Source organism: Gorilla gorilla, chromosome 2 (genome assembly GCF_029281585.2).
Source record: "Gorilla gorilla gorilla isolate KB3781 chromosome 2, NHGRI_mGorGor1-v2.1_pri, whole genome shotgun sequence".
Classification (NCBI taxonomy): Eukaryota; Metazoa; Chordata; class Mammalia; order Primates; family Hominidae; genus Gorilla; species Gorilla gorilla.
This window is the reverse complement of record NC_086017.1, coordinates 137,678,133-137,702,104: the sequence shown is the minus strand read 5'-3', so window position 1 is coordinate 137,702,104 and position 23,972 is coordinate 137,678,133. Positions and strand designations below refer to the sequence as shown.

Here is a 23,972-nt window from a genome sequence, read left to right as displayed (position 1 = left end):
TTTCTAAGCACAGAGGGAAGCCGTCCCTGAAGAACAGCTGAATCACAGATGACACCTCTGCTGCTCTGTGGGAGGCAGGGAGGAGGTGGAGGCCAGGAGAGGAGCCAGAGCTGTCTCTGTGAGAGATGATGCTTCTTTTTTTCATGGAGGAAACCGTTAGAAAAATAATACTTCCTCTTGTCTGGCACGTATTCTGTGCAAGGCACTATTCTAAGCCCTTCATGTGTGTTATCTCATGTGATCCTCAGATGCATCCTATGAGGTATATAATAGACTTTCATTTTACAGATGAGGAAACTGAGGCAATGAGAGGCTCAGTAACTTACCCAAGGACACAGCTAGAGAGTGATGTAGCCAGGGTTGTTTGAAACTAGCAGTCTGCCATATTTAACTTCTGTGAGATCTTCATTCTCTCTTTTTTTTTTTTTTTTTTGATCTTTTGCCTAGACTGGAGTGAAGTGGCGCAGTCTCGGCTCACTGCAACCTCCGCCTCCTGGGTTCAAGCAATTCTCCTGCCTCAGCCTCTCAAGTAGCCAGATTACAGGTGCCCACCACCATGCCCGGCTAATTTTGTCTTTTTAGTAGAGACGGGGTTTCGCCATATTGCCCAAGCTGGTCTTGGACTCCTGACCTCAGGTTATCCTCCCGCCTCAGCCTCCCAAAATGCTAGGATTACAGGCATGAGCCACCATGTGCAGCCAAGATCTTTGTGCTTTTAAATAGTTAGGCAATGTTTGTTTGCTTTTAATTAAACTATTTTGGGGTCACTAGATTTGTGTGCAGTTGTAAGGAAGAAAGATCCCATGTCCCCTTTACCCACTTTCCCCCAGTGCTAAGATCTTGCAGAACCACACTGCGGTAGCCCAGTGGGGATGTGACATGGACGCCATCCACACGACTTCTGCACAACGTTCACCTTTTCACAAATTGGTTGCTGATGTTTAAAACTCAGGAGATTTCAGAAAACCTGCTGGATTTCTGGCTGCTCTTGAGCCATGAGACACGGGGTGTCCTGTGCAGCGGGCCCTGAGACCAGGTCTCGGTGCAGTTTGTTAAGGGTCTGTCTGTTGGGGAGTGCATAGTGAGCTGGGCAGGGGAAGCAACTGACCGAGGTACAATCTCCCCACCCTGAGGAGCAAGGGACCTGGGTGCTTAGGGGCTGTTCCCTGGGCAGGTGGGGAGTGGCTGCTAATTCTCCATCCCTTCCAGCTGCCCTCTGAGTGGGAAGAAGACACTCAGGGTCACCAGAAGACACCCTTGAGAAGACAGCCGAAGGTGCTGGCCGCTGGCGTCCAGGCTGCACAACTTCTGTCTTGTGCACTCTGTTCCCAGGGCCTGCAACAGCACCTGTCATAAGAAGGATTGAGTGTGGGATGCTTAAGCCTGAGCACCTTTCTGCATGCTCTGTCCCAGGTGGCCCTGGCTGGTGAGGAGCAGAGATGCCACAGGCCCAGTATGAGAACAAACCTTCTCCTTCATTCACACAACACAACACGCCCCAGTCACCAAAGTACACGTGGGCTTTTTCCAGCAGCCAGCTTTTCAGCTGGGTGTCTCCTCCAGCTAGGTGTCCCAGTCAGCTCAACTCAGACACCACCTGCTGGGGATGGCAAGAGATCCCACAGGTTTAGGGCTCAGTCCCACAAGATCGCCCCCAACTTCAGATGCTGCAAGCACAGGTTGTGGTCTGTGGACTGTGGTTCTGACCACAGTCTGGCTATAAACTGGGGTTTCCAGGGTTCATTTAATTTGCTATTGTGGCTCACAAAACTCAGAGAAACCCTTTATTATTGATGTGTACTGGTTTCTTATAAAGGACATTACGAAGAATATAGATGAACAGCCAGATGGACAAGATGCCCAGGATGAGGTGTGGGGAAGATGCACAGAGCTTCTGTGCCTTCTCTGGGCATGCCCCTCTCCAGGAATCTGCCTGTGCTCAGCTGTTGGGAAGCTCTTCTGAACCCTGTCCTTTTGGGTTTTTAGGGAGGCTTCATGACCTACACGACTGACTAAATCATTGGCCTTTGGTGATCAACTCAGCCTTCAGCTTCTCTCTCCTCCCCAAAGTCAGGGGGCTGCTGAAAGTTCCAACCCTCTAATCACAGGTTGGTTCCCTTGTCAACCAGCCCCAATCCTGAGGATATCAGGGATCTGCCAAGAGTCCCCTCGGTAGAACAAAAGAGCTCCGCTCCTGTCACCCAGGAAATTCCAACAGCTTTAGGAGCTCTGTGTCAGGAACCAGGGTCAAAGATCAAACGTTAGAACAAAAGATTCTCCTAGAGTTTCCATCTACCAGGGCCTCAGGAGCTTTGTGGCAGGAACAGGGAAGAGACCAAAGCCTGTTTCTTATTCTATCACAGTCTCACATCGCCCCCATTAAGGGCGCCCTCCCTGTGCTGCAAAAGGGCCAGCGTGGATGGGAGGGTGCTAGAGCCAGACTTCTGGGTCCTCAGGGCTCCAATCTCAGCTCCCCCCATGACTGGCTGTGTAACCTTGGGCAAGTCCCATTCCTCTCTCCACCTGTTTCTTCATCCTTAAAATGGGGGCAACGAACCCCTCAGGGCTGACCCACAGGATGCTCTCAGAGGAGCAAGCACTCAGAAGGCAGCTGGGCTTCCACGTGCGGGCCCTGCACTGGGGCTTGCCTAATGGCACTCTGCCGCCTTGCAGCCGAGCTGTCCATCGACACCCACTTGTGTGGACAGGACATGGCCAAAGGCCACAGGGCTGGTCAGGCTCTGCACTGGGTACATCCAGGTGTGTTGCTTCCCCTGGACTGCTGGAATTCAGCTTCGGCCACTTCTTGGCTGTGTGAGGGAGACCCGGGCCTTGGTTTCTCCATCCATAGCATAGGGCTCATGAAGAGTGCTTTCTGGCAGAGTTGTTAACAGATTTGGGGATGAGGGTCATCCCTCAGGCAGGTCCTTCAAAAAGAGCTTTGGGAGGGGGTAGAGTGGTGTGCCCCCCAGCGAGAGCTGAAGAGGGCACACTTGCCACTGAGGGCCCCCACTGCACCTGTCACCCAGCCCTCCAGTGGGGAGCCAAGGAGGGCACACCTGCTGCTGGGGGCTCCCGCTCCACCTGTCACCCCACCCCCCAGCAGGAGGTAGCAGGAGGAGGGGATCTACACTCTGTGTCCGGTTCAGTGTCACATGGCTCCCCATCTCCTCATCATCAAGATGCAGATCCCCACATCAAATGTTTGGTGTGGTGTGCCAGAGGGCTGCCACAGCACACCCCAGCATTAGAGCCCCACCCACCCCCTAAAGCTGTCCCGGACAGCACAGCCCTCCTGGAAGGGGAAGTGAGCCCAGCCCCCCTCCCCATTGTGAAGCCTGCCCTCCCGCAGAGCACTGTCCTCCCCAGGTCAGCGCTGCAAGTGCCCTACCTGAGGCCAGTGACCCTCCGACCTGCACATGGCTCCCTGCACAGGCCAGGTGCCCAATGAGAGGCTGGAGGAGGTGGCCCTGGGGCTAGAGGTCCCCGCCCTGCTGGGCCCTATCTGCCCAGTCTCTTCCTGGCCTCCCCACAGTGCTGGCCTCTGCCTCCATCTCAGTCACACATGTCCAGCCTCCAGGCGCTGTGCTCTGGCCTGCCCCTGCGGCCCCTCCCAGAGAACCGGGGACGCCAGGCTGGGGTGCCCCATGCCCCAGTCAGGACCCCCGGCCTCAGCCCTGCGGAGAAACAGGTAAGCAGTGGGCCCGTGCTCCGGAGGCCTTGGCCTCTAGGCATCCTCCAGGTGGTCCATAGTGAGCACCCAGGCTTCCTGCCCTCTCGGTGGGAGCTGCTCAGCCGCCCACCCTGGACTCCAGGGGCTCCAGCCTGTGCGGGTGCAATGCACGGTGGACTCTGTCTCTTGGGTGCAGCCGCCCTTGGGTGCAGGATCGCCGTGCCTGTTTACAGATGAGGACCCTGAGGCTCAAGGTCAGCAGCTGGTCAGTGGTGGCACTTTGGCCACCTCCAGTGGGAGGAGGCCTTGGGCGGGTGTGAAGTGTCCCACACCAAGCACCGGGTCCGCCCCAACACTCAGAACGTTGGCACACAGGTCAGCTCTTATTTTCATTTGCAAATGTCCGTCCCGCAAATCTCTGGAGAACGTGCAGCTGCGTGGCTGAACCCTGTAGCCGGCAGGCAGTTGCTAGGGAAAGATGGGCTGGGGCCAGTATCCCCTCATCTAACAGCAAAGCAGTCCACGGATGGTGCACGCTTGCCAGTGGTGCCCTGTCTGGGAACCTCCCTTTTGTCATTTGTCAGCTTGAGATGAAAATGGTGACACCAGGGGGTTGTGGAGAAGAGTAATGAAATAAAGTAGGTGACATGGTTATATAGACTTTCCTCCTACTTTTTACTGGAAACTACTCAAGAATTTCAGAAACAGTACAGAAGTGGAAACTGCAAACAAGCATAAAGATTAAAAGAGGAATCCTGCCTCCCCAGATAAAGATGGCTGCCCTTTGCACCGGAGCCCCCTGGACTTTTCTGGAGCCACCCACAGAGGCCTAACAGGACACAGTGGGGACAGTAGGGGTCGCTCAGGGCAGAGCTGGCGCTGGGGAAGGGGGAAAGGGGAAGCAGGTTGGTGGGTGTGGGGGTGGAGGGGAGTTGGGGGGCTAGGAGGATGCTGGGGGTCCTTGTGGGAGTGGGGCACTGGGGGCAGGTGGAGCAGGTGCTGGAGGGAAAGGGAAATGGGGGAGGGGCCAGCAGGGTAGGGCAGGTGGTGGGCACTGGGGGGGAGGGGGGAGGGTAGGTGGTGGGCACTGGGGGTGGGAGGGTAGGCGGTGAGTGCTGGGGTGGGGGGAGGGTAGGTGGTGGGTGTTGGGGTGGGGGGAGGGTAGGTGGTGGGTCCTGGGGTGGGGGGAGGGTAGGTGGTGAGTTCTGGGGTGGGGGGATGATAGGTGGTGGGTGCTGGGTGATGAGGGTGAGGGTAGGTGGTGGGTGCTGGGGTGATGAGGGGGAGGGTAGGTGGTGGGCACTGGGGGGTGGGGGGATGGTAGGTGGTGGGTGCTGGGTGATGAGGGTGAGGGTAGGTGGTGGGCACTGGGGGGTGGAGGGAGGGTAGGTGGTGGGTGCTGGGGGTGGGAGGAGGCTAGTTGGTGGGTGCTGGGGGACGAGGGGGAAGGTAGGTGGTGGGTGCTGGGATGACAAGGGGATGGGTAGGTGGTGGGCACTGGGGGGTGGGGGACATTAGGTGGTGGGTGCTGGGGTGATGAGGGGGTGGGTAGGTGGTGGGCGCTGGGGGGCAGGGGACAGTAGGTGGTGGGTGCTGGGAGTTGGGAGGATAGGTGGTGGGTGCTGGGGTGAGGAGGGGGTGGGTAGGTGGTAGGCGCTGGGGGACAGGAGGATGGTAGATGACAGGCACTTGGGGACAGGGAGGGTAGGTGGTGGACATTGGGGGGCGGAGAGGGTAGGTGTCAGGTGCTGGGGGACAGGGAGGGTAGGTGGTGGGTGTTGGGGGTGGGGGAGGGTAAGTGTTGGGTGCTGGGGGTGGGGGGAGTGTAGGTGGTGGGCACTGGGGGTTGGGGAGAGGGTAGGTGGTGGGTGCTGGGCAGATGAGGGGGAGGGTAAGTGGTTGGTGCTGGGGGTTAGGGGGAGGGTAGGTGGTGGGTGCTGGGCAGATGGGAGGAGGGTAGGTGGTGGGTGCTGGGGAGTGGAAGGGGTAGGTGGTGGGTGCTGGGAGACAGGGAGAGGGTAGGTGGTGGGTGCTGGGAGACAGGGAGAGGGTAGGTGGTGGGCACTGGGGGGCAGGGGAGGGTAGGTGTCGGGTGCTGGGGAGGCTGGTAAGTGGTGGGTCCTGGACGGGGGCGGGTAGGTGGTGGGTACTCAGGGGCAGATTGCAAGCAGGTGGTCCTGCCCCTTTGCTCCCCTTGGCCCATCTCCCAGTTGTCCAGGTGTTGTTAATGTTTCTTCCCTTTGGTCACCTCCCTGCTGGGCGCCAATGCCTCAACTTCACCCCAGAGCTCAGGGAGGGCCCTGCGGCCTGCACATCCCCTGCGGCTCCCTGTGGCTGTGATCAGCTCCCTGTGGCTGTGATCAGCTCCCGGGGTGTCTTGTGCTGGGAGAAGGTGGCTCCAGGTGGAGGAGTGGCCACCTGGGCTTTGCTGGGTTATGTCCTTTGCTTGAACGTCAGGATGCCCTTGGAGTAGGAGCGGGTGCAGGTCTGAGGGCTATGGGCGGCTCCCTGAGTCCTGCTGCTTGACTTCTATTTTCTATTAAATGTGTTTCGTTGATCTTTAACATATGTATTTGAAGACAATTTTATGTGATAAGAAATCGAATGTATAAAAGTGTAAATTCCCCAGTTCACCTTCTGAAGTCACCGTGGCCTTATTTTTTGGCATTTGTAAGCTGAAGATGAAAACAATGACACCAGGGGGTTGTGGAGAAGACCAAATGAAATAAAGTAGGAAGAAATATAGACTTTCCTCCTACTTTTTCTTTACTGAAAATTACTCAAGAATTTCAGAAACATTCTATGCATCTATGCAGTGCAGAAGACGTCTGTGAACCCTCTTAAAAATACAAGCAGAAGCATCTATACACGTTAGGTTTTTTCAGATTGTTCCTTCTTGGTGCATTTAGAGGGCCCTGTCTTTGAAAGGCTGCATAGTGCTTCATTATTTGGATGAACTAACGTGCGTGTCATTCTTTGCTCATCTTTAACGGAGCTCTGTGACTGGAGTGGGGCCTTTCTTTGCCAAGTTAATCAGGACACTCTCAGCATGCGCCCGACACAGCTCTCACCATGCACAGGGAAACTTCAGTCACACGACTGGAGCAGTTCCCCTGTTAAAAACGTCCTCAGTACCTACCCCCAGGTGCAGTTTCTCCTGGTGACCTTTTCCCCAAATCGACCCCATCCACAGCGCCTGTGCCAGTCATCCAACAGCAGATCCGAAGATGGCCAGCGTGTGTGTCCCCATCACTACCAATGTACTCCCCTCCTGAACTTCTTGAGGGGCAGAACTCCACAGGGTTCATTTCCAGGTCTCCAGTGACAGCAGCAGATGTTTGCAGAATGAATAAGAGTTGTACTGGGAGCCCTAACTAACATCCCATAAGATTTCAGCCAGCAGGAGAAACTTGACAGGACTTCTTGGAAGAGGTGGCTATAGCAGCTTAGGCAACGTTCCTAGCCTGGAAAAGAAGAAAGGCCATTTGGAGACAAGGGGAGGCAGTGTGCACAGATGTGGAGACGGAGCTGTCTGAGGTGTGTCAGGGTGAAGGAGGTTCTGTGCAGGCAGGGGCTTGGTATTGAGCTTGGAGAGCCAGACCCAGCCGGCTGATGGAGGACTCTAAATGCCAGGAACAGCATGGCCTTATCAAATGGGTAATAGGGAGCCCATGAAAGTTTCTGAATAGGGGCATACCTGCTGCTTAACTATGCCCCCCACAGAGTATAGAGGCTTCTATGGAGGTCCCAGAGGGATGGGGTGGGCAGAGGCCCAGCTGGAAGAAAGAATGGGCAGCATGGAGGCCCACGAGTGTGGGAGATGACAGTTTTGACAGCTGGGCACTCGCACACACTTAGGTGTGCCAGGGGCTGTTCTAAGTACCTCAATTCATTGAGTCTCCAAGGCAGTCCTCTGAGGTGGGTACTGTTATTATGCCCACTTTACAGATGGGGAAAGGGCAGTCAGAGAGCGGCAATGTGCATGTGCCATGTGGCAGGCCTGTGCCACAGCAGCCTCGCAGAGCCACTGCAGCCCATGCAGCCCAGAGCGCTGTCCGCACCCAGGAGGCAGTGTGCACAGATGTGGAGAAGGAAGCCTGGCTGCAGCTCCTGGCTGTCAACGTATCCTCGGCCTAGAGCTGGCGGGGACCCTGATGAAGGCTGCACTAGCGGGGTGCAGGAACAGGAGTGACTCAAATGAAGCCAAGCCATTTGGATAGTGGCCATGGTTTCTGGCAGAAATAGTGACAGTCAGAAACTTTCAGATGGGTGAGGTTTAAAAGTGAGCTACTGCCCCACAAGCTGACTGCCAGGTTAGAATGAAAGTAAGTCCTAGGCTGAACACACACACACACACACACACATACACACACACACACACACACCCTGCTCTGTGGGCTGAACAACGCTGCAGGCTGGCATCCTTTCATTTCGGTGCTCAGCCACCATGCAGGACAGGCGTGCGCCTGGCACAGGTGCCCTGATGCCTGAGGCAGAGTTCTGTTACTGCCTGTATTAGCTTCCCATGTCTGCTGTAATAAATTGCCACAAGTGTAGTGGCTTAAAACAACACATATTTATTCTCCTGCAGTTCCAGAGATCAGAAATCTGAAGTGGGTTTTACTGGACTGCGATCAAGAAATAGTGCAAGTGTAGTGATGTTGAATCATGCTTGCTCTTTGCTTTCTTAGTGTGTCTTGTAAGCCTCATTTTTTGGCACAACTATTACATACAAGACTATCCTGGTTTATGTTTACATGTTTGAAAAGTTCGTTTTATATATATATATATGTATACATTTTAGAGACGGGGTCTAGTTTTGTCCAAGCTGGAGTGCAGCAACGTGATCATAGGTCACTGTAACCTCAAACACCTGGGCTCAAGCAATCTTCCTACCTCAGCCTCCCGAGTAGCTGGGACCACAGGCATATGCACCATGCCTGGCAATTTTTTATTTTTCGTAGAGATGGGGGTCTCCCTATGTTACCCAGGCTGGTCTGGAACTCCTGGCCTCAAGTGATCCTCCTACCTTGGTCTCCCAAAGTGCTGGGATTACAGGCATTAGCCACCACGCCTAGCCTTATATTTTTCGTAGCATAAACATATAAAAATCCTGGGAGCGCCGTGCTCCTTCTGGAGGGAGCTGGATGCAGTGCCGCAGTGCCCATTGTTCCGTGGTCATCAGGAAGCTGTGGGCCCCATCACACCACACAGCCCTTCCTGGGAACAGTGGGCACTGCTCAGCCTGAAACTCCTCCTCTGCTGAGGTTGCCAGGGTGGGTGGAGGCACTGGGCCTCCCTCCAGGCCACCCACAGTCCTGTTGCAGGGCCTTGGCAGGTCACACGACCTGTGTGAGCCCCATTGTCTTGTTTTAATGTGGAGAGCTGCCTCCATTCCAAGGCATGGAGGATTAAATCCAGGCCAGTGAGAGTGAGCCTTTTTTCCCCACTTAAAAGAATATTTACTGCATGCCTATTAGGTAACTCTAGATACAGAGGATGAAGTATTAAACAAAAATAGAAGACAACTTTCATGAACTAAATAAAAACATGAAATTGCAGATAAAAAGACAGTTTATCCTGGAAAGAAAAAAAAACCCTTGATATAGAATAATCAGCATGAAGACATATCTAGGCTAAATTACTGAATTTCAGCAATAAAGAAAAATTCAATGGTTAGCAAATGGAAATTTTATACAAGGGGAAAATGTGGCAGACAGAGCTTTGGGGCTGTATTTCGGATTTGGAAAAATTGCCGGAATCTCCTTTGCTTAGGGCACAAGTTTGTGCTTCATTTCAGAACAGATTGAGCTTCTTACACATTTCACCTTTAAGAATGGCCGAGTCATTTCCATCAACTGACATGATTTTAAATTCACTAATTTTCACAGAACCTTTGTTGTACTTTTTGAGCTATGTAATTATCTGAACAATGTTTCTAATGCATTTGACACAACTGATTATGAAAGAGGTCCTCCTTGTCTAGCACGTGAGTAAAATGTCCCATCAAGCCCCGAGGCTGAGGCTGGCACTGCCTTTAGAATAGCGAGGATAGTGGTCTCAGGCTGCAGCTACCACCTACCAGCAGGCTGCGAAATCAGTTTAGGAGGTGCAGCAGTATTGACTTGAAAGTGAAATGAAAGGAGTTAGAAGAGGATGGATGTATTAGAACCCACGTGGGAAGGTTGTCTTGTTGCATGGAGTATGGGTGTATGTATCTGGGTAGCCATAGGAATTGCTTCCTGTGGCTCACGATCAAAAGAGTTCATGTGTGTGTGTAAAATATATGTTGCTTTTGACAGCTTTTTCTTATATGTGCTTGCACTTGCACAGGGTACTTAAGGCCATGTGGGGTCTACTTTCCACCCTGGAGCTTCTGCATTCTACACCGTAGCCACAAGCCTCAGGCAGGCCCCTCTCTGGTGCCTGCCTGGGGGTAAGCAGCGCCATCCCCAGAACAGGAGATGGTTCACCGTAAGCAAGAAGAGAGAGGGATCAGTCTGCCTTCATGAAAGCGGCAGGAGGGGGCAATCAGGGAAGGCTTTCTGCGGGAGGTGACACTGTAGATGGGCCTGGGGTGAGAACAGTCTCTGGGTGGGCAACAGGCTTCTGAGTGGAGCAGAGACAAATCCATTTGGGAGGAGGATGGCCCATCGCGGGGACTCAGAACACCGGGCCTGGAGCCCCAGCCCCCACTGCCTCTCCGCTCTCCTACCCCAGCTGGCGCTGAGGAACGCCCTGCGCTACTTCCCCCCGGATGTCCAGGAGCTGCTGGCCCCAGAGTTTGCCCAGGAGCTGCAACTGTACGGACACATCTACATGTACCGGTTTTGCCCCGACATTGAAATGAGGTCAGCCTTGTGGGTACAGCTTCAAAGGGACCCGAGGGGCAGGCAGCTCCCGCAAGGGACTGTGCTGGGGGCCAGGAACAAGGGGGGAGTTGGCAGTGAGGGGGAAACCCAGTCTGTCCAGACCAGGGGGCAGGGGAGGGGAGGGAAGATTCTGTGTCGTCGCCTCGGGAGCCGGAGCCCAGCGCTGGCTGCAGCCCTGAGCCTGCCAGAAGATGGGGGCAGCTTCTCAGGTCTCCCAGGCCCGGCCCATCTGTCCTGAGCAGCCAGTCCTGTGCAATTCTGGAGACAAACTGTATACAAAACCCCTTTTAAAAACCATGGCTTGTTTTTCTGCCAGAGGGCAGGGAGAGCTTTGGGGAGCTCTGGCAGTGACTTCAAATACCTCACGATCTCGATAAGGGTCTCAAACCACAGTGTGCACAGCACCCCTGGAGGCCTTGTGGGAACACGGGCTGCCAGGCTTCACCCCAATTTCAGACCCAGCAGTTCTGGGGTGGAGCTTCGAGTCTGCATTTCTGCAGTTCATTGTTCTTGAAGGTGCCAGCGGCCCAGGCTTGCCTTGAGTCATCCCAGGGTTGTTCCCTTTAAAGTAGGAGCCACGTTCCTCACTCCAGCCAGTACCTCCGGGCCTGGCACCTGCTGGAGAATTGGTGCCCAAAAGTGTTTGTTGAATGAATGAAAGAACAAATGAATAAACTCTGCTTACCCAGAGGGAGAGGCTTCTGGAGAGCAGCCATCAGTTCTGCTTTGCCAGCAGCTGTCTCCCAGGTGGAGTGTGCCAAGTGGGGAGGGAGAGCAGGGTGGGTTGGGGCCTGAACGCCACCTCCCTCAGCCCTAGTGGCTCTGGAGCCCCCACCGTACGTTCCTAGCTAGTTCTGCAGGCCCCGTGTCCGGCTATCCTTGCCTGAGCGGCCAGGGGCTGGGCGGGGCCAGGCTAGATGCTGTGCTTTGGCGGGAAGGGCAGCCTGGTGGTTGGGCTTTCCCTTGCAGGGCCTACCCGATTGAGCAGTACCCCTGCCAGACGAAAGTGGCTGCCGCCATCATGCACATGATTATGAACAACCTGGATCCTGCCGTGGCCCAGGTAATAGCCAGGGAAACCGAGGCCCAGCACCGTCCAGCAGAAACAGAACACGAGACACACGTGTCATGCTTTTAAGCTCTTAATTTTGAGACAATTATAGATTCACAGAAAGTTGTAAAGCTAGTAAGAGAGGTCCCTGGCCCTTCCCTCGGCTTCCCCCAGTGGTTGCATCCGTGTCTATAGTACGGCCTCAAAACCAGGACGTCACTGTGGCTGCAGTGGATACACGTCTAATTTTAAATATTCTAGCAGCCATATGAAAAAGTAAAAATAAACAAATTTACACTATATTTTATTCATCCTGATATATCAAAAATATTATTTTTTTACTTTTTTTTTTTTTTTTTTTTTTAGAGAGACAGGGTCTCGCTCTGTGGCCCAGGCTGGAGTATAGTGGCTTGATCTTGGCTCACTGCAACCTCAACCTCCGGGGCTCAAGTGATCCTCCCACCTCAGCCTCCTGGGTAGCTGGGACTACAGGCACCTGCCACCATGCCCAGATCCAAAATATTATTATTTTAACATGTAATCTATATAAACATTATTAATGAGATATTTTACATTGTTTTTCATCCTGAGCCTTTGAAATCAGGGGTGTATCTATGCAAGGAGCAGAGCTGAAAAGCCACTCATGACTGGTGGCCACCATATTGGGTAGCATGGATCTGGCCCCATGTGCCTGTCTCGGGCACCCTGAGCCAGTCTATAGAGCAGCTGCCCATATTTGAGAATGGAATGCCTCTGGGGTGTGTCCCTGCATTCCTTGGGGGTGATATGTTGCCAGAATGTGACCACTTCGCCTAGTAGGTGGGAACGCCCTAAACTGTGGCCCTGGCCCCAGACCCTGATCACAGATCAACCCTGCCTTTGACCCCAGGCTGAGTTCCCAGAGTGATACCAGACCCAGATCTGCCCCTGACCCCAAGCTGAACCCTTGCTCCAGTCGCAGCTGGGGCCGGTGTTCTTGCAGATGTGTCCGTCCCTAGGCCTCACCCTTCTGGCTTCTCTCCTTGCCCCATTGGGCCCCCAGGGGATGGGGGCCCTTTCTCTCCCTGTCTGCAAATCCATAGGCCCTTCCCAGGCCCTCATCTCAGATGACCCCGTGTCTTCCTCAGTTTCCCCAGGAGCTGGTGACCTACGGAGGAAATGGGCAGGTGTTCAGCAACTGGGCTCAGGTACTGCACACCATGTGGCCTCGTCCCCACCCCTGGCCTTTCCTCTAGTCTGGTCCTCTGGCCTAGGAGCTTACAAACCCACAGCTCAGGATGCAGGCCTCTGCCTCCCTGGTGCCTAAGGCTCCAGCATTGGAGATTGTGTGGGGAAATTTCAGGTTATAGGAATGGGCGAGGTGGTGTTGAGGGAGGCACCAGGGCCACTGGAGTGGAATGGAGACCTGGGGGCCTGCGGGAGCTGTCCAGGAGTGGACGGTGGTGTGGGGCTGGGTGTGGGGTGCTGCTTCTGTTGACAGAATCCCCACGCTCTGCTCTTCCCCCAGTTCTGGCTGACCATGTTCTACTTGTCGAAGATGACAGAGGAGCAGACTTTGGTCATGTACAGTGGGCACCCACTTGGCCTCTTTCCCAGCAGCCGCAGTGCCCCACGGCTCGTCATCACCAATGGGATGGTGGGTCCCCAGCAGCTGGCACAGCACCTGCCCAGGGCTCCAAAGAGAGGGTGCAGATGCTGGAAAGAAAGCCCAGTGCCCCAACACTGTGCATCATCCCCAGGGCTCTGTGCTCGCCCTCCAAGCCCTCAGCCCCTCTGTCTGCCCCCATCCTTTTCTCCAGGTCATTCCCAACTACTCCTCCCGGACGGAGTATGAGAAGCTCTTTGCCTTGGGGGTTACAATGTAAGTCACTATTTCAGTCTGTTTACACCGTGTTTCCCCGTTAGCCATGGGTCATTATAAAGCAAAATGGTGATATTAAATACAAGTTTTGAAAGACATAGTCACAGAACTGTAGCATAATTAATTTTATTTTTACATATTCCCTAGTAGTTTTATGTATATGCTTACAAATTTTATATTCTTGAATGCAAGAGAACCTACAATTTTAGATCCTGCCTTTTTCCACATTTTATTATGAATAATTTCAAACATACGAAAATTGACCGAATTTACAGTGAATACCACCGAATTTCTGTGATGAATGTCCTACTTACCATACTCACTTTATCATGTGGCTATCTGTCCCTCTGTCTATCCATCCATTCAACTTGTTTTTTTTTTTTTATGCATCTCAAAGTCAATTGAAAATATTACTGATGGGAATTCAACGTTTGTTTACGTTTTTTTTTCTTTTGAGGTGAAACTTGCATGTAATAAGATGCACACATCTTATGTGCACCACATTTTGGGTTCTGACAAAGTGTGCATCTGTGCAACCAAAACCATTAGGCACAGAATGTGGCCAGTGCCCCAGAGAGGTCTCGCACAGCCCCTCTCAGGGAATGAAAGCTTTTCATTTGTTATAGAGGTAATGCAAACTATTTCTTTTTCTTTCCTTTTTGAGATGGAGTTTTGCTCTTGTTGCCCAGGCTGGAGTGCAATGGTGTGATCTTGGCTCACTGCAACCTCCGCCTCCTAGGTTCAAGTGATTCTCCTGCCTCAGCCTCCCAAGTAGCTGGGATTACAGGCATGTACTACCACGGCCAGCTAGTTTTTTGTATTTTTAGTAGAGATGGGGTTTCACCATGTTGGCCAGGCTGGTCTCGAACCTCTGACCTCAGTTGATCCGCCCACCTCCGCCTTCCAAAGTGCTGGGATTACAGGCATGAGCCACGGTGGCCGGCAATGCAAAGTATTTCATCAAGCATTATAAATGGAGCTAGACTGAAAAGGAGATCCCTCTCACATCCTAGATTCTCCAGTTGACAGTGTTTCCTGTGTTCTTCCAAACACTTTCTATGCATGTGGGCTTGGCAATTTAGGTGGTTAGACCATTCGAGCCGGCCTCTGTGCCTTGCCTTTCCCACCTTCACAAGAGAGCTAGGAGATTGCTGCATTTCAGGAAGCAGATCTCATGTATTCTTCCTTTACCTGCAATGTTCAATTGCACTAATTTATTTAACCCTTTTGCCTCCCAATCTGGCTTGCTTCCATGGGCACAGTGCAGGGCCCTGTCCCTCTCTGCTGTGTGGTGTTTCCGCCGCTCACTTCTCTCCTCTCCAGTGGAGGGGCATCTCAGCAGCTTCAGGTCTTGGCCCTTGCACCTAAAGTTGCGATGAACATCCTTGTGTGTGTCTCTGCCTGGCGTAAGCATGTAGTGTGGGCATGCTGCACACGTTCAGCTGGAGTCAATACAGCCAAATATTCCCCAAAACAATTCTTCACCAATTACACTACAGTTTTTAACAGAACAAAATCTTCTTGTAAAATGTCTGGAAGGTGAGAAGGGACAAGGGTGTCCATAGCCTTCTTGTGTTCTCTGTGCTCTCTCTCTCTATTTTATGTGAAGGAGAATATATTAATGCCTATTGGGTAGTTAAATACTAATTTTCAACTTCCTAAAAGGAGTGGCTGGGAGGACCTGGGCCTGGCACTGGCTGAGCCCTGGGCTTGGCTTCTCTCCCTGTGGTCAGGTACGGCCAGATGACAGCAGGTAGCTACTGCTACATCGGTCCCCAGGGAATCGTTCACGGCACTGTGGTGAGAGATGGGGCCACGCCTGGCTGTGGGCTTCCCAGCATGGGGGGTGGAGGGGGCGGGCTGGGAGTGGGCAGTGAGCCCCCACCTTTTCTCCCTGCAGCTCACCGTGTTGAATGCTGCACGTCGGTACCTGGGCATCGAGGACTTGGCTGGGAAGGTCTTTGTCACCTCTGGGCTCGGCGGAATGAGTGGGGCTCAGGCCAAGGCCGCAGTCATCGTGGGGTGCATCGGTGTGATAGCAGAGGTGAGCTGGGGGGCTCCTGGCCTTCGCTCCTGCCTGCCTCCCTCCCTCCCTTCTTCCTCCCGGATCACTTACACCACAGACCCCCCTTCTCATCCTTCCTTGCCCAGGCCACCCTTGCCTCCTCCACAAAGCCCCACTGGACCTCACTGGGTGGGTTCCCATGGGCGGCATAAGCTTCCTGCCTTCAAAGTGCCCATCACCCTGCATGGGCAATGCCTGTCGACTGCCCTCCCACAAAACTCTGACCACAAAACTCTGACCGTCTATTTATGGGTATAGCTTTCCCGTATCCCACCACATCCCTGGAATACAGATGGGAGGGAATGAATGTGTGTGAATAAATGAACTCATAGACTCCCCACCTTGAACAGGTGGGGAGGCAGAGAGGTCACCCTCCATAGAGGTGAGTGCAGGCAGCTTTCCCTCAGTGGCCGCATCATCTTAGTTATTTGAGTTTCTATAAAGGAACACCTGAGGCTAATTTATAAAGAAATGAGGTTTGTTTGACAGTTCTGCAGGCTGTACATGAAGCATAGTGCCCACATCTGCTTCTGTTGAGGTCTCAGAAAGCTTCCACTCATGGTGGAAGGTGAAGGGGGTCTGGTGGGTCACACGGTGAGAGAGGGAGAGCAGGGAGAGGAGAGGGAGGTGCTGGACCTTTTAAACAACCAGCTCTTGTAGCAACAAACAGAGCAAGAACTCAGTCATTACTGCAAGGACTGCATCAAGCCATTCATGAGGAAGCTGCCCCATGACCCAAACACCCCCCATCAGGCCCCACTTCCAACACCAGGGATCAAATTTCAACATGAGGTTTGGGGGACAAATATATCCCAACTATAGTAGGCTCTCGCATCTTTCTTTGGTGGGTGCTAAGGAGAGGAAGGGAAGTCGGAAGTGGAGGAGGCAAGGAGCCTTGAGGCAAGCCTTGGCGATATGTGCCAGTGGGATTTGCACTCAGTTGATGCCAAACCTACATCATACGTACCTGTGCTTGTTAGGAATGCACCAAGCTGCAGGTAACAAGAAACCTACCTACAGTGGCTTCTGTAAATAGGGTTTTATTTTTCTCACGTAACCAACAGTGTTGGCATTGGTTTGGCAGCTCAATGATGTTAATATCTCTAGATTCCTTTGGGCTTCCCTTGTAGAAACAATGGCTGCCCCTACCCTAGCCATCCTATCCATGTTCAAGACAGGAAGAGGTGAGAAGGGAAGTGTCTGCTATGACTCTATTTTTTCAGGAAAGTCATGTCTCCAAACCCCCTCCTTTTATCTCATTGGTCAGTCTTAGATGAAATCAATGTTCTTATCTGCAAGGGAGGATGGAGATCGTGGACAGGTCCTTGTGATTAGCTTGGACGTAGACCATCTCCTGGGGCTGAACCGTGTCACCCTGAACACTACCTGGGTTCTGCTTATAAGGGAGGCGGGAGAAGGAATAAATAGAGGGAGGGCAGCTCATGGTGTCTTCCCTGAGACTGTGTTATAGAAAAGCAAGGGACCTACAGGGGATGACACCTTCCTAGTTGAGGATGATACACTTAGGGAATATTTGTAACCGGGTGGCCCCATGTCTCGTGGCCCCAGGTGGATAAAGCAGCCCTTGAGAAACGCCACAAGCAGGGCTGGCTGATGGAAGTGACTGACAGCTTGGACCGCTGCATCCAGAGGCTCAGGTACAGCTCCAAGCTCAACTCCGGACACCTGACACCTGACATGTGGCAGCAGGAGGCCACAAGAGGACCCCCATGGGGCAGCTTGGTGTGGGCCTGTTTAATGCCTGACAGCTGGCTACATGTGGGCACCACACATACATGCACATGTACATATACATGCACACACACACACACACGCACACAAGGGCTGACCCGCGGGTGGTGATAGGGCAGAAGCCTCTGGAAGGGCCTCCAACATTCCGTCATTGCTGGCTGCAGCCACTGGGCTGTGGGCTTGGTGTCAGACACTTGGCCTTGATGGGCTTCAGGTAGCCTTCTTGGGGCTCCCATGCTCTTACCTGGTTCTGCGAAGCATGAATCTTCTTTTCCCTGCTGTGTGGGCTCGCAGAGCCGGCCCGGCCTGTGATAGGGGCTGCCCTACACTGTTGCAGTGGCGAGCCTGTGAGGCGTGCACTCCCTCCCTGTGCTCCAGGGCAGAGCTTCGCCCACGGTGCTGAGGGGCAGTCGGTGGGTTTCTCCGCCTCAACCCTAGGCAAAGTCTTCAGAGGTATTTCAGTGGGATGGTGGGAGGACTGCCTTGGGGGCTCCTGCTCGGATGCCACTTTTGAAGCATCCTCTCAGTTAATTTACTGAGCAGAGCAGAGTCCTGTTACAGGAAGACACATCGGTGCAGTGGTTGCCCACCTGGCTTCGACTAGAATCTCCACAGGGGCTTAAAAGCTGTTTCTGATGAAAATGTAAACAAAATTTGAGAAATGATGCAGTGAACTATTTTGACCTATCATTCTAACGTACCAATCCAACCACATTGCACCCTCTTTAGAACTCTCAGATAATTTTTCATCAATGATAGAAGAAATTCCACACTCCAGGTGTGCTGTGAGGGGCTTCCCCGACCTAACTCCCATCCCTATTCAGGCTGTTTAGCATCCTGAGTGTGTGCATGTACACACACACACATAAACACACACACATAAACACCCACAACATGCATGCACACATATATAACCACACAGACACACCCATATACATAAACACACACATAACACACACATAAACACACAACACACACATGCACATACATACACAGAGAACGCAGCACACACATGCACACATGCTTGCACACACAAACACACAGCACACATGTAACACACATGAACACACTTAACACACATAAACACATACACAGAGAACACAGCACACACATGCACACATGCCTGCACACACAAACACACACAACATACACATGCATGCACATAAACAGACACATAACACACAACACATACATAGACACACACATAAACAGACACACAACACATGCATGCACACACAGGCACACACAGAGTGCACACATGCACACACATAAACACACACATACACACACAAATACAGACACATACACACATGCACACACAAACACAAACATGCATAAACACATAACTCATGCACAAACATAAATACAGACATAACACACACATGCATACACACTAACGTGCATAAACACAATACGTATGCACACACATGCACACACAACACACAATGCACATATACATAATAAACACAAACACATAACACACATACATGCACACACAACACACATAAACACATGTAAACACGTACACAAACATGCATGTAACACAAACACATAAACACACAACACACATGCACACATGCATAAACATGCACAGAGACACACAGCACACACAAACACATAAACACACAGGCGCACACACACATAAACACACAGACACATGCACACACCATAAACACACACAGACACACACACAAACACACGCAACACACACACGCACATGCCCATAACATATATTCTCACACGCATACATACACATATGCATATACACGCATATATACATATATATTTACAAATGCATGCACATCCACACATGGACACACACATACACATACATCAAAATCAGTTTAAGGAACTGCCTGGAGCAACCTGTCTGCCACACTTCCGCAACCCCTGAGCTGAGGAAGACCCATGGGAATGGAGTGAGCTCTGCTCACGGTTCCCACAGCGTCCTTCAGCTGGGATTGTAACAAGCCCTGGGCTGGGCCGGCCTCCCTGCTGCCCTGGGACTGTGTGTCCTTTCCTGCTTTGTCAACCTTGCACCCCTGGGGGAGGGGAGGTGCCTGGCTCCCTCGGGCTTCTCCAGGCCACTCCTGGTAAGCATTCAATCTGCTCTTTCATGGGGGCCATACCACCTTCCCTGCGTATTGCTGCTTTTTGACATCTCTACTACCTGCAAGGCCTGTTCAAATCTTCTGTTCCCCAAAATATGCTTTGATTTTTCCTGTCCTATTTTTCCGAATAATTTTGGGAATCATCTTTAGTGAATCCTGCAACTCTGGGACCACCTTGGGTGGGTTCTGTAAAGATCCCTGTGGAGGTCCCACATCAATAACCCGAATTCCATGGATCGCCCAGGCAATTTTGCCACTGCCATGTGGGTTTTCTGGTCTGGGGCATTTGGGTCTGGATTCTCCCTTTATAGTTTTGTGTCCTGGACAAAAGTCGGGGTCCTGCAGGCGTGCTTCATGGCCCAGCCCCATGGCCCCCACGCTTGCACACAATACCTCTGGTGGCCTCCTGGGTCTGCCCCTGTGTGCAGCTGGGGTGCAGGTGTGTCTGGGGCACCTATGCACAGGTGCGGGGGGCACCTGTTCTGCTTTTGTGTCCTTCCAGGGAAGCAAGGAAAAAAAAGGAGGTGCTCAGCCTTGGTTACCATGGCAACGTGGTGGCTCTTTGGTGAGTGGGGGTTGGGAGTTGATGGCCAGCTTGGGAACCCAGATGGGGCCCCCTGAGCAAAGACCTCAATGCTGACCAGGAGCTGCCGGGACACAAAGTTTTGAGCCCCAGTTCAGCGCCACCCTTGTTGGCCCACACCCTTACCCAAGCTTGAGGCAGCCGTCCCTGCCCTGCCCACAGCCTTCCCGTAGGTTCTCTTTCCAGGGGGAAAGCAGGGTCTGGCTCGGGCTGTGCCTGCTCAATTTGTGGGTGGGAAAATGTGCTAGGGTCCCCACCTGGCCCCAGACTCTGGGCCCAGGCTGTGTGTGGCTTGCACTGACCACCGCATGGCTTCCCCAGGGAGCGCCTGGTCCACGAATTGGACACGACGGGGGAGTGCTTGGTGGACCTGGGGTCAGATCAGACATCCTGCCACAACCCGTTCAATGGTGGCTACTACCCTGTGCAGCTCAGCTTCACGGAGGCCCAGAGCCTCATGGCCTCCAACCCTGCTGCGTTCAAGGACCTAGTCCAGGAAAGGTGCTACTTGGAGTTGGGGGTGGCAGAAGCATTTGGCCTGGGCAGACCACCTTGTCCTGCTCTGGCCACCACCTAGTTCTCCAGCAACCAGCTGCTTGGCCTTGGGCAAGACCTTAACCTCTCTGAGCCTCTGCCTCCACCCATCAGACGGAGTCATGACACACTTACCTCTCGGCAGTGCAGGGGGACAAGCTGAAGTGACATTTGCTGAATGCCCAGTGTAGTCCCGGCATGGTGCCAAGTAGATGCTGGGGTGTGAGACCTCTCTGGGGCATCTGTTTTTCCCCAGGGCCTGATGGGATTGGGGACCAGGAAATGCTTGTTTAGGGAGCTGCCAGCTGGGCCTTGAAAGGTGCAGAGGTTCTAAACAGATGACAGGGGCAGGGGCATTCCAGGTGGGTGGGGCCGACCCGAGGAGCAGGAGCAGTCCAGGCAGTGGGGCTGGAAGTTGGCAGGGAGCATGGCGGGTGCGACTGCGGGTGCCACATTGGGGAGGCCCCAGGGCCTCACAGTGGTGGTGCTGACCCATGGCTTGTTGCAGCCTGAGGAGGCAAGTCTCAGCCATCAACAGGTTGGCCGAGGAGAAGTTCTTCTTCTGGGACTACGGCAATGCCTTCCTCTTGGAGGCCCAGAGAGCAGGTAGGAGGGAGGAGGAGGGAGGAGGAGGGAGGGGCCACCACCCTGGGCCCAGCCTCTCGGGCCAGTGCCACTGGCTCCCACCTCACTCGGAGGTGCCATGGGTGGCCCAGCGAGTCCTGACCGAGGCTTCGCTGTGCCTCTGCCAGGCCTTCTGGATGCTGAGGCCCAGCCAGGTGGCTCAGCCTCTCTAGGCCTCAGTTTCTCCATGTGCTTTAGGAACATAAAGTCCCATACAGAGAGCAGGTACAAGACTCAGGTGCAAGCTCCAGTCCCAAAATTGCAGCTTTCCTTTTCTGTGATGGAAACTTCCTTCTGTAAAATGGGCAATTCTTTCATGGGGTATGAGGTTCAAAAGGCACAGTGTCCGCAGTGGGAAGCCCCCCCAGCCCTGTCTACCTCCCTGAAGGTGGCGGGCTCTGGCGCGCTGGAGGCTGACACAGCGTCCATGGCAAGTGCATGCATCCTGCACCTGGCCACACAGACAGCAGCATGCTGGCCACAGCTGCCCCTGCTTTTCTCTTGTTTTACATGAAAAAGACCTTGTGCATCCTTCCCCAGCCTCCCTCTGGGCCCTGTGTTTAAGTTGCCATCTAGGGTGGCCATGGGTGTCCTGCCTTGGGTGGTGACTGTCTGGGCTCTGCCCACAGGAGCGGATGTGGAGAAGAAAGGTGCTGGCAGGACAGAGTTCCGCTACCCTTCCTATGTGCAGCACATCATGGGGTGAGTGATGGGCGGCTGCCACATCTAGTGTGCCCAGTGCCACCCCTGCCCCCTTCAGGGTCTGTGTCCTGGGTATTTAGGTTGGAGAAGCTTCAGCCTCTGACCGCCCCTGAGGTCATGCACTGAGACCTCCACACTGCCCCAAAGTGGCCAGGCTCCGTCCATGGGTTTTCCACCGCAGACAGGCAGGTGAGGAGGAAATGCAGATGAGAGACACCTCCTGCAGGGCCTCAGTGAGAACAGGGGGCTGCGGGGCCTAGAGGCTGAGGCCACTTCCTGGCAAACAACTGCACCTGAATGATATGTCTTCACAGGCCCTCGTGGGTGGCTGATGGCTGGATCATGAAGCCCAGCACCTGCTGTGGCCCTGGGGGTCGTGGGCCTCTCTGGCCATGGGGGTGCAGGTCTAGGGAAGGCCAGCAGCCCAGGACAAGCAGGGGATGAGGGCAGGAGCCAGAGAGGAGCCTGGGCCAAGCCGAGAAGTCTGGGCTTTCTGCTGGGGGGAGGAGGGACCACATGACTTTTGGAAGATGTGCCAGTCCTCAGTGGGTGCCACATGGGACGAGAGAGAGATGGAGGTGAGAAAGGCAAATGCCACTCACCGTCAAGCTCACTGTGGGGTGCAGAGGTGGGAGGGGCTGAGCACTGTCAGCTGGCACTCTCCGGAGAGGGAGGGCTGCCCAGGAGGAGGCACCTCCTGGCCTAGCAAGTGCAGGAGCCCAGGGAGGGCCCAGGCCACGGCATCCTCCCCTCAGGACAACCCTGTCCTGGAGCCTGGCTCCTGGGAATGTAAGCTCACCTAGGGCGAGTTCCCCAAGGCTACAGCCCCAGGTTGACTCTCCTCTCAATGTGACTGTCACTTTTAGGTGACGGATTTTCTTGTCATCTGTAACAGCAATTGGGGTCATTTCTGTTTGCCCAGGTCCCAGCTCCCCACTCCTGTAGCTAGAGATGGTACAGCCAGGAGGCAGGGATGGAGGGCTGGGGGCACTGGGACACAGAGAGGGGACAGGGAGGCCCCTGGAACTTTCTGTCCAATGACAGCTTAGGGGTTCCACACCTGACTTCCGGATGCTGAGCCCTCCTCCCTGGCATGGTCACACCTGCACCCCCTCCCCCAACAAGCCAGCGGGCCCAGGGTGAGGAGGCATCTATGCTTGCAGGGACATATTCTCCCAGGGATTTGGGCCTTTCCGCTGGGTCTGCACATCGGGGGACCCCCAGGACCTGGCGGTCACAGACGAACTGGCCACATCTGTGCTGGAGAAAGCCATTGCTGATGGAGGTGACGCCGTTGGTGGGGATGCCCATGGGTGGGTGGCCCCCCCAAAGCTTCTGCCTCCATAGAGACAAGCTTCCATAGCAGGCCCACCTAGCTAATTCTGGGAGGGAACCTGGGCGCAGATGACTTTGTGAGTCTGATGGGTGCTCAGCTGGCAACACAAAGGGACTTAAAGAAACTTGAGTGAGTTGCAAAGATCCTGGTCCCCAAGTGTCGTTCTCAGCCGTGGAGGCACAGGCCCCACCCACACCAAGCCTCTGCCCTCCAGAGCTGTCCTGGGCTCTGCCAGTGAGGACCTCTGGCTGCGAGTGACAGAAAGTCCCTCAAAGCAGCTGAAGCAGGATGGTCCAGGGCTAGGGTGGCCAGGCAGCAGTGGCCGGGGCCAGGGTTTCTGGGCAGCCCGCAGCACACCACAGTCCCTCTCAGACCCAGCCTCCCCCTCCACGTGGCCAGGGCAGTGCTGACAGCAGTGCTTCTAGTTCCTTCTTGCTGTCTTCCATGATGAAGCTGCCTCCACATGCTCCCGCCAGCCTTCCATGCCTGCCAGGTCCACAAGGGTCTCCTCTGCATCAGGGTCCTCCATGTTCATCCTGGGTTTTGCTGATGCTGAGTGTTGGTTCTGCCAGAGGGTTGTGTTTTTCCATGTCTACATGGCCTGCCTGGTTTTTAACCAACCCTCGCTCTCGTTGAGTGGGTCTGACGTTGTTGTTTCATGGTTATTTTATGACACTTCCTCTGTTGTTGCAGTTCTTACCCCGGTCTCTCTGCAGCTTTCCTGCAGGTCGGGTGGCTTTTCTGTGTGGGTCACCAGCCTCTGCTGTGTGCTTCACATCTCTAGGGCCCTTACACCCTGCTGCTGGCC

General features: G+C 53.8%; 1 protein-coding gene across 1 annotated transcript in view; it reads left to right on the top strand.

The window, feature by feature from the left end:
• Nucleotides 1–3,450: 3,450 nt before the first annotated feature.
• The window catches only part of UROC1 (urocanate hydratase 1), a 36,601-nt gene continuing 16,079 nt past the window's right edge, over nucleotides 3,451–23,972 (top strand). Inside the window, exons 1-14 of the mRNA XM_004036229.5 lie at nucleotides 3,451–3,691; nucleotides 10,394–10,524; nucleotides 11,515–11,608; nucleotides 12,724–12,783; nucleotides 13,104–13,232; nucleotides 13,396–13,457; nucleotides 15,191–15,257; nucleotides 15,358–15,501; nucleotides 17,092–17,180; nucleotides 19,888–19,950; nucleotides 20,290–20,469; nucleotides 21,011–21,108; nucleotides 21,756–21,828; nucleotides 22,992–23,113. Of these exons, the coding sequence (XP_004036277.1) occupies nucleotides 3,566–3,691; nucleotides 10,394–10,524; nucleotides 11,515–11,608; nucleotides 12,724–12,783; nucleotides 13,104–13,232; nucleotides 13,396–13,457; nucleotides 15,191–15,257; nucleotides 15,358–15,501; nucleotides 17,092–17,180; nucleotides 19,888–19,950; nucleotides 20,290–20,469; nucleotides 21,011–21,108; nucleotides 21,756–21,828; nucleotides 22,992–23,113 (1,438 nt within the window). The 5' untranslated portion in view covers nucleotides 3,451–3,565. The remainder of the gene's footprint in view (nucleotides 3,692–10,393; nucleotides 10,525–11,514; nucleotides 11,609–12,723; nucleotides 12,784–13,103; nucleotides 13,233–13,395; nucleotides 13,458–15,190; nucleotides 15,258–15,357; nucleotides 15,502–17,091; nucleotides 17,181–19,887; nucleotides 19,951–20,289; nucleotides 20,470–21,010; nucleotides 21,109–21,755; nucleotides 21,829–22,991; nucleotides 23,114–23,972) is intronic.